We start from the raw sequence: 11,296 nt of genomic DNA, 5'->3' as shown, positions 1-11,296 counted from the left end.
AGATGTTGGAGATGCCAAGAAAAGAGCTGGAGAGAGGAGGGGAAAATTCCTTGGACAGAGTTGGTGTGCTCTCATTATCTGAGGGTGACCATGAAAGTCATGGTACCTGCCTGAGTTTTTATCCAGAGGTGGAAGAACCTTGCTCACAAGATATATGTAAACGGATGGTGGGGCACAAAAATACTGTTATATGAAAACATTTATACCATAGGAATGTGATTGTGATTTACTTTCTTAATGATTTATTAATTACTGTGGCAGAAACTACTAGTTGTCCATCCAAATCTATTTCCCCTTTTTCCTGTAATAATAGTATTATTAACAGGCCCCGGGCTGTCTAGCTGGTACTGTTTCCTAAGCCCCCTTGCATCTGGGAATGGCTGGTGATTATATTCTGTCTTTGGAGTATTAATGGAAGTGACATGTGCCTCCTTCAGGCCTGGACCTTAAAACATTGCATGTATGTTTCTCCAAACTTACTCCCCATCCTCAATTTAGAGCATGGAGTGTCTTCAATCTAGCTTTGTCCTTGTAGGACAATACCCTAGGGCAGTGCTTCTCAATTTCTTTTTTTTTTTTTTTTTTTCAACGTTTATTTATTTTTGGGACAGAGAGAGACAGAGCATGAACGGGGGAGGGGCAGAGAGAGAGGGAGACACAGAATCGGAAACAGGCTCCAGGCTCAGAGCCATCAGCCCAGAGCCCGACGCGGGGCTCGAACTCACGGACCGCGAGATCGTGACCTGGCTGAAGTCGGACGCTTAACCGACTGCGCCACCCAGGCGCCCCTCAATTTCTTTTTTAATGCATAAGTAGCATCTGGAGAGCTCGTTAAAACAGATTAAGGGGTGCCTGAGCAGCTCAGTTGGTTGAGTTTCTGACTCTTGATTTTGGCTCAGGTCGTTATCTCACAGTTGTGAGATCGAGCCCCATGTAGGGCTCTGTGCTGAGTATGGAGCCTGTTTAAGATTCTCTCCCTCCTTCTCCCTCCCCCACTTGCATGCACTCTCTGTCTCTCTCTCTCAAAAAATAAAAATAAAAAAATTTAAAAACCACAGAGATTAAAACAGTGATTCAGTAGGTCTACTGTGGGCCCAATAATTTGCTTTTTTAAAAAAAGTTTTATTTATTTATTTTGAGAGAGGGAGAGAGCCCTTTCACAGGCAGGGGAGAGCCAGAAAGAAAAGTAGTGTAAGAATCACAAGCAATCTCCATACTGTCAGCTCAGAGCCTAATGTGGGGCTAAATTTCACAAACCGGGACATCATGACCTGAGCTGAAATCAAGAGTTGGATGCTTCAATGACTGAGCCACCCAGGCACCCTAAGAATTTCCATTTTTAACAAGTATCCAGATATTGTTGATGCTGTTGGTCTGTGGACCGCACTTTGAGCAGCACTGCTTTAAAGGGTGGTGGAAGTGCAAGATGGAAGGAATCTGAATTTCTGAATGTCTGGGTGGGACAAAGCAGCTTGTCTATGCACCTTGGACTGTTTTGTGAGAATGCCATGTTTTTGGGGTTCTGTTATAGCAGCTTAGTCATTTACCCTAGCCAACATAATCATCCTGACATTCTGCCAGTCCTTCTCTATGTCTAAACTGAATGTTTCCCACAATTTTCTTCTCTTTCATCTTGAACTCTCCTTCATGGTGATGGAGAATAATATCAGCCACCTCTACCTAATGAATTTCATAAGAACTTACATCAAGAATGCTATATTCAACTGTCAGTTTCAGTCTCAGGCAGTTCTCAGGAAAGGATTTTCCTTAACTGGCTTTCCAGAGGAGATACAGGGAACTTCAGTGATGGGCTTGGAGAGATGAGGATCTCCAGCTGTCTATAGCAGGTAGCAAGTCTCATCATAACCCAGTCCTTAAACATGATACTTAAGACAGCTGAACTTGAGTAACTTTTATTTTGGAGGCAGAGATGGGGGAGGGGGGATAGAAATTCAGAGTTTCCAAGAACTTGGCCACTTTCTCCAGGAGCCATATTCAATGACAGTCTCACAGATTACAACTGGCTAGATATCTGGACAAATCCTTGTTTCTGCAGTGTCTTACCCAGGCCACCCTAAGAGTAGAGAAATACAGCATAGATCAGAGGCAGGGGCAGGAGTGTATAGTGGCTCAGCTGAGAGGGGATGTAGGGTCTGCAGGCTGGACTCAGTTTATACTGTGGGAGAGGCTCAATAGGGAGGGTTTGCCTGTCTAAGAACATGTGCCACAGAGATGCATGGGGTGAGCACATCACGGTATTACTCTGCCTCATTTCACATCGGGAGAAGAGTCTCAGCTCCCTACAAAGCCCAGGGAGAATCCTACGGCAGAGATGCTGCTTATTTTATCAGCATCCCGAATACTGTCTGGGTCCATCCCTGGCAGCTCATCATTGCCCTGCATGTTCTGCTTACCAGGCAGACATCCCATTAGGATCTTTCACGACCCTCTTGGCACAGGCGATGTCATCACTGATGTTGTCATCCAGAAACCCTAAAAGGAAAAGTGGCTGAGCAGGGAGGGAAATACCCCTTTTCCTGTTTCATTAATCAATGAGTTTTTGAGAGGAATTCCCATAGGAAATGGAGCCGGAGTCAGAAACCCTCTATCTCTGGAGCTCTTCTGTGGGTTTGCCTTCTGTTTGCCTGGGTTTTCTTGCCTTGCTTTGAATCTGCCTCTGAGCATTGTTCCTTCTGGAGGGCACCCAGGACATACATGAGGGTCCAGGAGAACCTCTGTTTTCAGGAAAAACTTAGTGTGTCCAGAGTGCTATGTGGGGTATGTGGACGGGTGATACAGTCATGTGTGTACGAGGAACAGGATGCCATGTATTGAGGGATGGGAGCCAAGGAAGGTGAGGCTTAGTCAGAGGTCATTGTATCTTTCTTCCTCCTTTCTGGCAGGAAGAGCTCTGTGGAAGACTGTTTGGGCCCCTTTCTTCCCTATCCTCAACTTCTACAGCACTGGCCAAGGGTCAGGTGTTAGGGAGCAGTGCACCTGCCCCATGTCACCCAGCCCTCAGAGGGGAAGGTGTCCTTACTACTGCACATTGTGTTGCAGGCATTTGCTGAAGGGGAGGAGTTATTTTTGCACCACCACTTGCTGTTGATCTGGAAGATCCCATAGTCACTGCTGCCATTGTCATTTTTCCCATTGAAGGCCTGGGTGTTGAAGTTACTCTCATGCTCAGCCATGCAGACCCCTGTGTCAGAGAGAACAAAAGGTGTGGCTAGAAAAGGAGGATTGTTTCATGATGAGACACAACTTCTGCTGTACTGGAACTGCCATAAAGTTCCCTAAGACTGAAATGAAGAGACTATGAGGTCCTCAATGTTATATTTATATGTATGTGTGTACACACACACACACACACACACACACACACACACTTTAAGTAGGCTCACACCCACCATGGAATCCAACGTGGGGCCTGAAATCACGACCCTGAGATCAAGACCTGAGCTGAGATTAAGAGTCAGACACTTAACTGACTGAGCTACCCAGACACCCCTAGATTTATATTTATAATCCATTGTGCATTCCTGGTCCTAAGCAATAATTAGCCCATGATAAGTATGTAATAACAATTTGTTAAATAAATGCATTTGGGATGCCCAATAATCAATCAATCACAGTCTGTTTCCCAGTCTACATTTCCAGCCTCATCTCCCAGCCAAATATCTAACTCTTGCCTTGTATATTTACTTTTTGCCTTCTATCCCCAGGTATATGGAAGGGAAGAGGTGGAGAAGTAATGGAGGGGCATCCTAGAAAGGGAGCCCAAAAAAGCTATCCTTGGTGGGGACAGGAAAGGATGTTTGGCATGAAGAAAAATGAAGATATCCAAGGGAAATTGAAATAACTTTATGTGTTGTGCCTAATGGGATGGGTGACCAAGATTCTCAATCCTTCTTGCACTTTGTCATCCTCTCCCCTTCTGTTCTCACAATTCCCTTCCAGCTCTCTTGTGACACGGATAGAACAGACTTTAGACAAACTCAGCAGATGGAGGTTAGTTTTTGGTGGACAAAAGGGCAGGGGAGAGGGTGGGAGGCAGCACCAGCTCTGCTGCAGGGACCTGGACTAAAAAGGATGCAGATGAAAGCCAAGGTGATGGGAGCAAACTTGCAAGTGGTTAGGTGAGTTTCTGGATGGGTCCAAGGAAGTATTCAAGGGCACTGGGTGGGAAGGTGATTTTGGGGAACAGCAGAAGAAAATCTATTACAGATCAAATAATCCCTGGTGGAAAGAGAGAAATGGAGATCCTGATAGGAATGACAAGGCAGCAGAGGTGGAGACAAGAGGAGCATTCGGGGAGTGCAAGAGAGCAAATGAGTAAATGAGTAAATCACAAGGTGAAAAGGGAAAGATTGTTTGGTTGGGGAAGAAGGCCTCTTTGAGCAGAGATAGAATGACGGATGGTTCATACTCACAGTTTGCCAGGCTGTAGCCGTGGAAGCCATCCATTCCCTCTGCCTTCAGCTTGCGGGCCAGCTCACACTTGGAGAAGATTTTGGCCTCATATGCTGCAAAGAAGCAGCCGAGGAGGGAGATGATCAGAATGGACCTCATTTCTGTAGCTGATGGAACCCCAGTCTGCTATGTCCAGGATGCTGTTGTCTCTTATACCCTACGGGCACAAAGATGTCTCTGATTGGGCAATAATGCTGGCAGCTCTGCCAAGAAGGATATGGTTGCCCAAGGCTAATTCCCCAAACTGGACCTGCCAGGGTGAACTTCAGGGAAGGGGATGTAACCAGGAATAATACCAGGAATAAAGTCTCATTTGGTGGGGGTGGGTCCTATATTTGGGCAAATGCATGAGGAGGTAAAATGGGGAGAGATGGAGTTGGTAGGAAAAAGTATGGTTCTTTTTTTCTTTTTCTTTTCCTTGCCTTGCCTTGCCTTGCCTTGCCTTGCCTTGCCTTGCCTTTGCTTTCCTTTTTTGAGAGAATGTGCAAGTCAGAGAGGGGCAGAGGGACACAGAGAGAGAATCTCAAGCAGGTTGCATGCTCAGCGTGGAACTGACTCAGGGCTCGATCCCTTGACTCTGGGATCATGACCTGCGCTGAAATCAAGAGCCAGATGCTCAACTGACTGAACCACCCAAGTGCCCCACCAGTATGATTTTCAAGCCTTGTGCTTTTGTTGGAATGTTCCCAGAGGGGGTTGTCCCTGTGTGCTTTGCTGAACTTTGGCTCATTATCTGTGCTTGGCTGAAGGTATTTTCCTACTCAGTCTAGTGGGGGGAATCCATGATTGGCATCACTGAGTTTGGAGAAATTGAGGATCTTCTGGCATCAGCAATCAGTAAACTATAAGTTGAACAGGAGACTACTAGAACCTAAGTTCATAATATCTCTGTGTCTGAAAGAAGTCATCAGATCTAAACCTCCAACTCTACTTGAATTCTCTCTAGTATCTATGTAATCAGTAATTGTCAAACATCTTGTATTAGTCAGTGTTCTCTAGAGAAACAGAACTACGAGGAGATATACATGGTTAGAAAAAAGCTGGGGTGCCTGGGTGGCTCAGTCGGTTAAGCGCCTGACGTTGGCTCAGGTCATGATCTCGCGGTCCATGAGTTCTAGCCCTGCATCGGGCCCTGTGCTTCAGATTCTGTGTCTCCTTCTCTCTTTCTCTCTCACCTCTCCTCTCTCTCTCTCTTTCTCAAAAATAAACATTAAACAATTTTTAAAAAGAAAAACGCTGATTATTTTTATTAGAGCACAAGGCCTTGATTTCAGTTAGATGGATAGACATTGTGAAGGAAGAATTATCACTATATCAGTACTTTCTTAAAAAAAATTTTTTTTCTTAATGTTTATTTATTTTTGAGAGAGAGAGAGGGAGAGAGTGTGTGCACAAGCTGGGGAGGGGCAGAGAGAGAGGGGGATGGAGGGTTTGAAGTGGGCTCTGCACTGACAGCAGCGAGCCTGATGTGGGGCTCCAACCCACAAACTGTGAGATCATTCCCCTACTCCTCTCCCTTCTGGCAACCATCAGTTTGTTTTCTGTGTTTATGGGTCTCTTTCTGCATTTTTTGTTCATTTTTTTTTTTTTTAGATTATACATATGAGTGAAATCATATGGTACTTGTCTTTCAGACTTGAGATTTTTTAATATTCTCTAGTGTAAATTTATCTTCCAACTGCTGATTTTTTGGCCACTTTGTGGACTGAGGTTTTTTCCAAGTCTTTTATAATGCTGGATCTCAGACTCATTTTGAGTGCGAGAACACACGTACACACTCTCAATTCCTGGTCATTAAGCTATGTACTCTCTCGCCTCCTCAGATGTGCTCTGGATAAGCTTTTGCCTCAGACAGGAGCAGGCAGCAGTTTTTCCCATCTCTCTTTAATAAAAAGAGACCCTGTTCCCAGCCCCTCCTTTTTAGAGTGACTTTGGCTTCAGTTCCTACTGCAAGTGGAGAAATTTTGGTCTCTGTTAACCTGCAGGAGCTGAACTTATAGCTGCCTCTTGCTATAAGGTCTTCAGCTTCAGCCCTACTCACAGCTTTTATTAGTTTCCTTATATTTGTGGCCCATGGAGATTTTATTTATTTATTAAAATTTAAAAAAAGTTTATGTTATTTATTTATTTATCTGTTTATTTAAAAAAAAGCTTATTTTAGTTTTGAGAGAGAAATAGGGCACACAAGGGGGAGGGGCAGGGAGTGAGGGGAACAGAGGGTCTGAAGCAGGTTTTGCACTGACAGGGACGCTGGGCTCGAACTCACAAAACTGCGAGACCATGACCTGAGCCAAAGTTGGATGCTCAACTGACGGAGCCACCCAGGCGCCCCTGGAGATATTTATTTATTTATTTATTTATTTATTTATTTATTTAATTAATTTATTTATTTTTAAAACCTATTTATTTTTTAATGTTTACTTATTATTTTGAGAGAGAGAGAGACAGATCGCAAGTGCAGGAGGGGCAGAGAAAGAGGGAGACATAGAATCCGAAGCAGGCTCCTGGTTCCTAGCTGTCAGCACAGAGCTTGACATGGGGCTTGGACCCACAAACTGTGAGATCATGACTTGAGCCGAAGTAGGCTTAACCGACTGAGCCACCCAGGTGCCCCTATTTTGTTTTTGAGCTATTATATGCCTTTTACACTTTTTCCTTTTCATTTTTTCATTTATTTTTGTGTGCTTGCTTTGTGTAGGGTATCTCAAAGCATGGACTCACAGTGCAATATTGAACAGAAGTCCTATTAATAACTGAAACATTTTAATGCAATCCATTAAAAACCCAATCTGCTTCCTTTTTTTTTTTTTTTTTTTTTTTTTTTTTTTAAAGCAGTCTTCACGCCCAGCACAGGGTCCAACACCGGGACTGGACTCACCACCCTGAGATCAAGACCTGAGCTGAAATCCGGTCTGATGATTAACTGACTGAGCCATCCAGGTGCCCCTACCTTTTCATTAGGAAAAGAAACGTGTGGTCCAAGTGGAGGAATGTGGGAATGGCTTCTGGAACCCTTCCTTTCTCCTTTCCTTCTCCTACTTCTTTCCTTTCTTACCCCTTCCACTTGTTGTTGTTTACTTTCCCTTCCATTGTCTCTCCTCTTCCCCTTCCCATCTTGTCATTTCCCTGTTCCCTGTCTTCCTTCCTCTCCCATCTCTTCTCTTCTTTTCTACTTTCCTTCTCTCTCTCCTCTGGGGTTTCTCTTCTATTTAGGTCCAGTTTTCTTATAACCTGGTGTCCTCCCAGAATTCTCAACCCTTTAATGCCAGGTAACGAGAAGGAGCAGCTGTGCCTCATGTGTCTATGCAGTCAGGTTCCACTCCAGGAAAGGGCTGGTCCTCGGTGATGTGACCGAAAGGGACAGGGTGTCTCCTGACTTCCCTTGAGGAAAGGGAGGGTGAGGGGAGGATGTTAATATTTGTTAAAATGTGTCACAGGCCAAGTAAAACACAGAGATAGAGGACTTTATTATATGCATTTTGTTTCATTGCCACAACAACCCTGTGAAGTATGTATGTGTCTGTCTTATTTATTATTGGTTTCATATCACGGATCGGAAATCTGAGGCTCAAAGAGGTGCAGTAATTTGCTGAAGCTCGTATGAGGGAGAGCACAGATCAACACAGATAGGCGTGCCTCTTTCCTCTACCGCAGTACTATGTGCATTTGACCAGTTATTCAAATGGTGACATGTTAGGAATTTCTGGCTTCAGGAGTAGGCACAGGACTGCTTGTGGCAGGGGATGTCAGGTGATGGTTGTGGGGGAGGTGAGGAGAAGGGCTTGGAACTTTGTCAAAACACTGGAAATGATATTGTAAAGGCAGCCACATGCTTTATGCAGGCCTTTATGCCACACCTCCCCGTGCCTCCATGACAATTCCCAACTTGGGTCTATACCCAGGTTGACTCTGTTCTCAATGCCTCTCACACAGAAGGTGAAGGAACCCCTCTGGGCGCGTGAGGCATGCATCCTGAGGAAGCTGCTAGGTTCTTTGTTTGGGGAACCTGATGTGCATCCTGTGTATTCTGTGCTGGCCTCCAAGACATCATTATAACACAAGATTTCACTTTTGACTTTAATGCAAAGAATAAACATCACAAGACATTTTTAAATACTCATATACAGCCTAGGTTCTGACCACTTCCCAAGCAACCTTCTAGGCAGGGACATTTTCTCTTTGTTTTTTCTTGCTCTGTATTTCCACTCCACCCAGACAGGGCTGGCTATCCCAGGTTTCCTCCAGATCCTCTTGCTGGCCCTGTACATTCTGTACATCTCCCTATCTGGTACCCATCACTCAGGGTTGCATCTCTCGACATCCATGAGGAACTGGGAACTATATTCCTTTTTTTTTTTTTTTTTGGTCAGTTTTCCTGCTATTATTCCTGTCACCCCTGAGAGCCGTGCCCTTTCCCTACACCGAGAATCACCTGTGGCATTTGTTACATGCAGATCCCTGGGCCTCGCATCTAGAGATTCTGATTCTCTAGGTCTGATGAAGAGTCTAGAAGTCTTCATTTGTAAACAGCTACTCTAGATCATTCTGGTACCAGGTGGTCCACATCCCATACCTTGAGAAACATGTTGATACAATTCAAATAAAAAAATTAGAATTTTTTGGTGTCATTTTTAAGAGGTTTCAAAGATTTTCTGATAGAGGGAAAACTACAGAATTCTCTTGTTGAGTTTAATTTATGTTTTTATTTTTTCATTTAATTGTCTCTTTCCTTTTCCCTACTTCCTACCTGTCTGACATCAACAACAGGAGGACTAATGGGAACTCTCAGAGCAGTGGCCCAGTTGGCCTCTTGGGCTGTAGGTATGAATGGCTGACTCCTCCTCTCCCAAGGGGATGCCTTGTCTGGATGCAGGGGAACTGGCTCTCGCACCATCACTACCTACATCACTGCTCCATAGACTTTACGCTCAAGTCTGTTTCTGAGATTTCATTTGAAGCATGTCAGGAGATGTTAATTGTGGTCCTCACTACCATCTCCCTACTCCTTCCTTTTTCTATCTGCCAACCTTAGTCTTGCCATCTTAGATTAATAATTTGCACATGTTCCCCACTTGGTGTTGTTCTCTGCTCTTTCTTGCATTCTTTTCCATATTCATTCATTCGTTCGTTTTTGTCAACTAATATTTATGGAGTGTCTATAATATTTTGGCCCTGTATAAGGCATGAGATTTTGATCCCTATCCCATCCCAACTGGAAAAATGAAGTTATGTTATTTTGTCAGACATCTATTTTCAATCCCTCAGTATTCATCTTTTCACTGTGGTCTCTAGTCCTCTAGACTTTGAGTAGGGGGCTAAGCTGGAATCCAGGAAGAAGTCGCTAGCTGTCCTATTCCCCCTCAGTGGGGTATCACTTGGGATGAGCTGTCCCCAGAGCCTATGAAGGGCCCCCTTTACCTCTTGGTTCTTGAGGCTGTAAATAATGGGGTTGACCATAGGGGTGAATACAGTGTAGAGGACAGAGAAGGCCTTTCGGAGCAAGGGGGCCATGTGGTCTGTTGGGGCTACATAGACCACAATGAGAGTGCCATAATACACCCCGACCACACTGAGGTGGGAGGAACAGGTGGAGAAAGCTTTCTGTCTACCATGGCCTGAAGGTATTTGCAGCACAGTCCTTAAGATGAAGGCATAGGATGCCACGATCAACAGGAAGGGGACCAGTGTCAGAAAGCCTGAGATGCTCACTCCAGCTGCCCACATAACCCCCACATCTCCACAGAACAGCCCTACAACTGGAGCAAAGTCACAGAAGTAGTGGTCGATCTCCCTGTTGCCAGGGCAGAGGGTCAGAGGGGCTGCCAGGGCCAGAGTGAAGGCAGAGAAAGAAAATCCACTGACCCAGACTCCAGCAGCCAGGCAGCCACACAACCATGTGCTCATCAGGACAGGGTAGCGAAGCGGGTGGCAGATGGCCAGGTAACGGTCATAGGACATAGCAGATAGCAGGAGGCACTCAACTGCAGCCAGCGAGGCAAACATGTAGAACTGGACCAGACAGCTGACCAGTGAGATGGCCTCCCTCCCTTTCAGGAAGCTCTGCAGCAGCTGAGGCATGATGTTGGAGGTGTAGCCAATCTCCAGCAAGGAGAAGTGGCAGAGGAAGAAGTACATGGGTGTGTGGAGTGTCCGACTGGAGGCCACAGCCAGCACGATGAGGGCGTTGCCCCCAACTGTTACCACATAGATGGCTAAAAAGAAGGTGAAGGGGAGGAAGCCCAGGTGTTGCAGCTCCCCAAAGCCAACCAGGATCAGCCAGGTGGTCTGGTTTTCACTATCACCACTGGACTGCTTCCTCATCTAGATCTGGGCCCAAGAGAAGAGAAAAAGGTTAACTTTAAATTTTTTTAATGTTTATTTATTTTTGAGAGAGACAGAGACAGAGGCAGAGTATGAGCAGGGGACGGGCAGAGAGAGGGAGACACAGAATCCAAAGCAGGCTCCAGGCTCTGAGCTGTCAGCATAGAGCCTAACGCGGGGTTCGATCTCACGGACTGCAAGATCATGACCTGAGCCGAAGTCGGCCATTTAACCAACTGAGCCACTCAGGCACCCCTAGAAGAAGGTTAACTTTAACAAAGATCCTATTAGGACCACACGCTATACTTGGCTTATTTATTTATTCATCACAGCAAGCACTAAAGATAGCCCTTATTGTCTCTTGTATATAGAGGAGAAACTGAGACCCAGTGGGATTAAGTCAATTTTTTAAAGCAATTATGATGGAGTCATGATGTGAACCCAAGTTTGCTTGACTCCAAATCTCCTTCCATAGTCTACTATCCCATAGTGCTTTCTCAAA

The 11,296-nt window shown here is 45.1% G+C and overlaps 2 protein-coding genes across 2 annotated transcripts; both read right to left on the bottom strand.

Annotated features, from left to right (window-relative positions):
• Positions 1 to 1,151: 1,151 nt before the first annotated feature.
• LOC123590191 (lysozyme C, milk isozyme) lies at positions 1,152 to 4,763 on the bottom strand. Its single transcript, XM_045463085.1, has 4 exons — positions 4,434 to 4,763; positions 3,041 to 3,202; positions 2,415 to 2,493; positions 1,152 to 2,074 (listed from the first exon to the last, which is right to left on the bottom strand). The coding sequence occupies exons 1-4, from the start codon at positions 4,570 to 4,572 to the stop codon at positions 2,008 to 2,010; spliced, it is 447 nt and encodes a 148-aa protein (XP_045319041.1). The 5' UTR covers positions 4,573 to 4,763; the 3' UTR covers positions 1,152 to 2,007.
• A 2,517-nt stretch (positions 4,764 to 7,280) lies between these two features.
• On the bottom strand, positions 7,281 to 10,861 carry LOC123590539 (olfactory receptor 11A1-like). Its single transcript, XM_045463782.1, has one exon. It carries the CDS (start codon positions 10,792 to 10,794, stop codon positions 9,742 to 9,744), a length of 1,053 nt encoding a protein of 350 aa, XP_045319738.1. The 5' UTR covers positions 10,795 to 10,861; the 3' UTR covers positions 7,281 to 9,741.
• Between the last annotated feature and the right edge of the window lie 435 nt (positions 10,862 to 11,296).

The sequence above is a fragment of the Leopardus geoffroyi genome, chromosome B4, assembly GCF_018350155.1.
Source record: "Leopardus geoffroyi isolate Oge1 chromosome B4, O.geoffroyi_Oge1_pat1.0, whole genome shotgun sequence".
NCBI lineage: Eukaryota > Metazoa > Chordata > Mammalia > Carnivora > Felidae > Leopardus > Leopardus geoffroyi.
The sequence above is the reverse complement of the archived record's forward strand: the minus strand, read 5'-3'. Positions and strand labels throughout refer to the sequence as shown.

Excerpts from the sequence above, each read along its gene's own strand:
- LOC123590191 (XM_045463085.1), bottom strand. The coding sequence starts at position 4,572 with ATGAGGTCCATTCTGATCATCTCCCTCCTCGGCTGCTTCTTTGCAGCA. Across the intron at positions 2,494-3,040 it reads CTGCAACACAATGTGCAGTA|GGTTTCTGGATGACAACATC; the intron begins GTAAGGACACCT and ends TTTTCCTTTTAG. Across the intron at positions 2,075-2,414 it reads CCTAATGGGATGTCTGCCTG|GGTGGCCTGGGTAAGACACT; the intron begins GTAAGCAGAACA and ends CTCTACTCTTAG.
- LOC123590539 (XM_045463782.1), bottom strand. The coding sequence starts at position 10,794 with ATGAGGAAGCAGTCCAGTGGTGATAGTGAAAACCAGACCACCTGGCTG.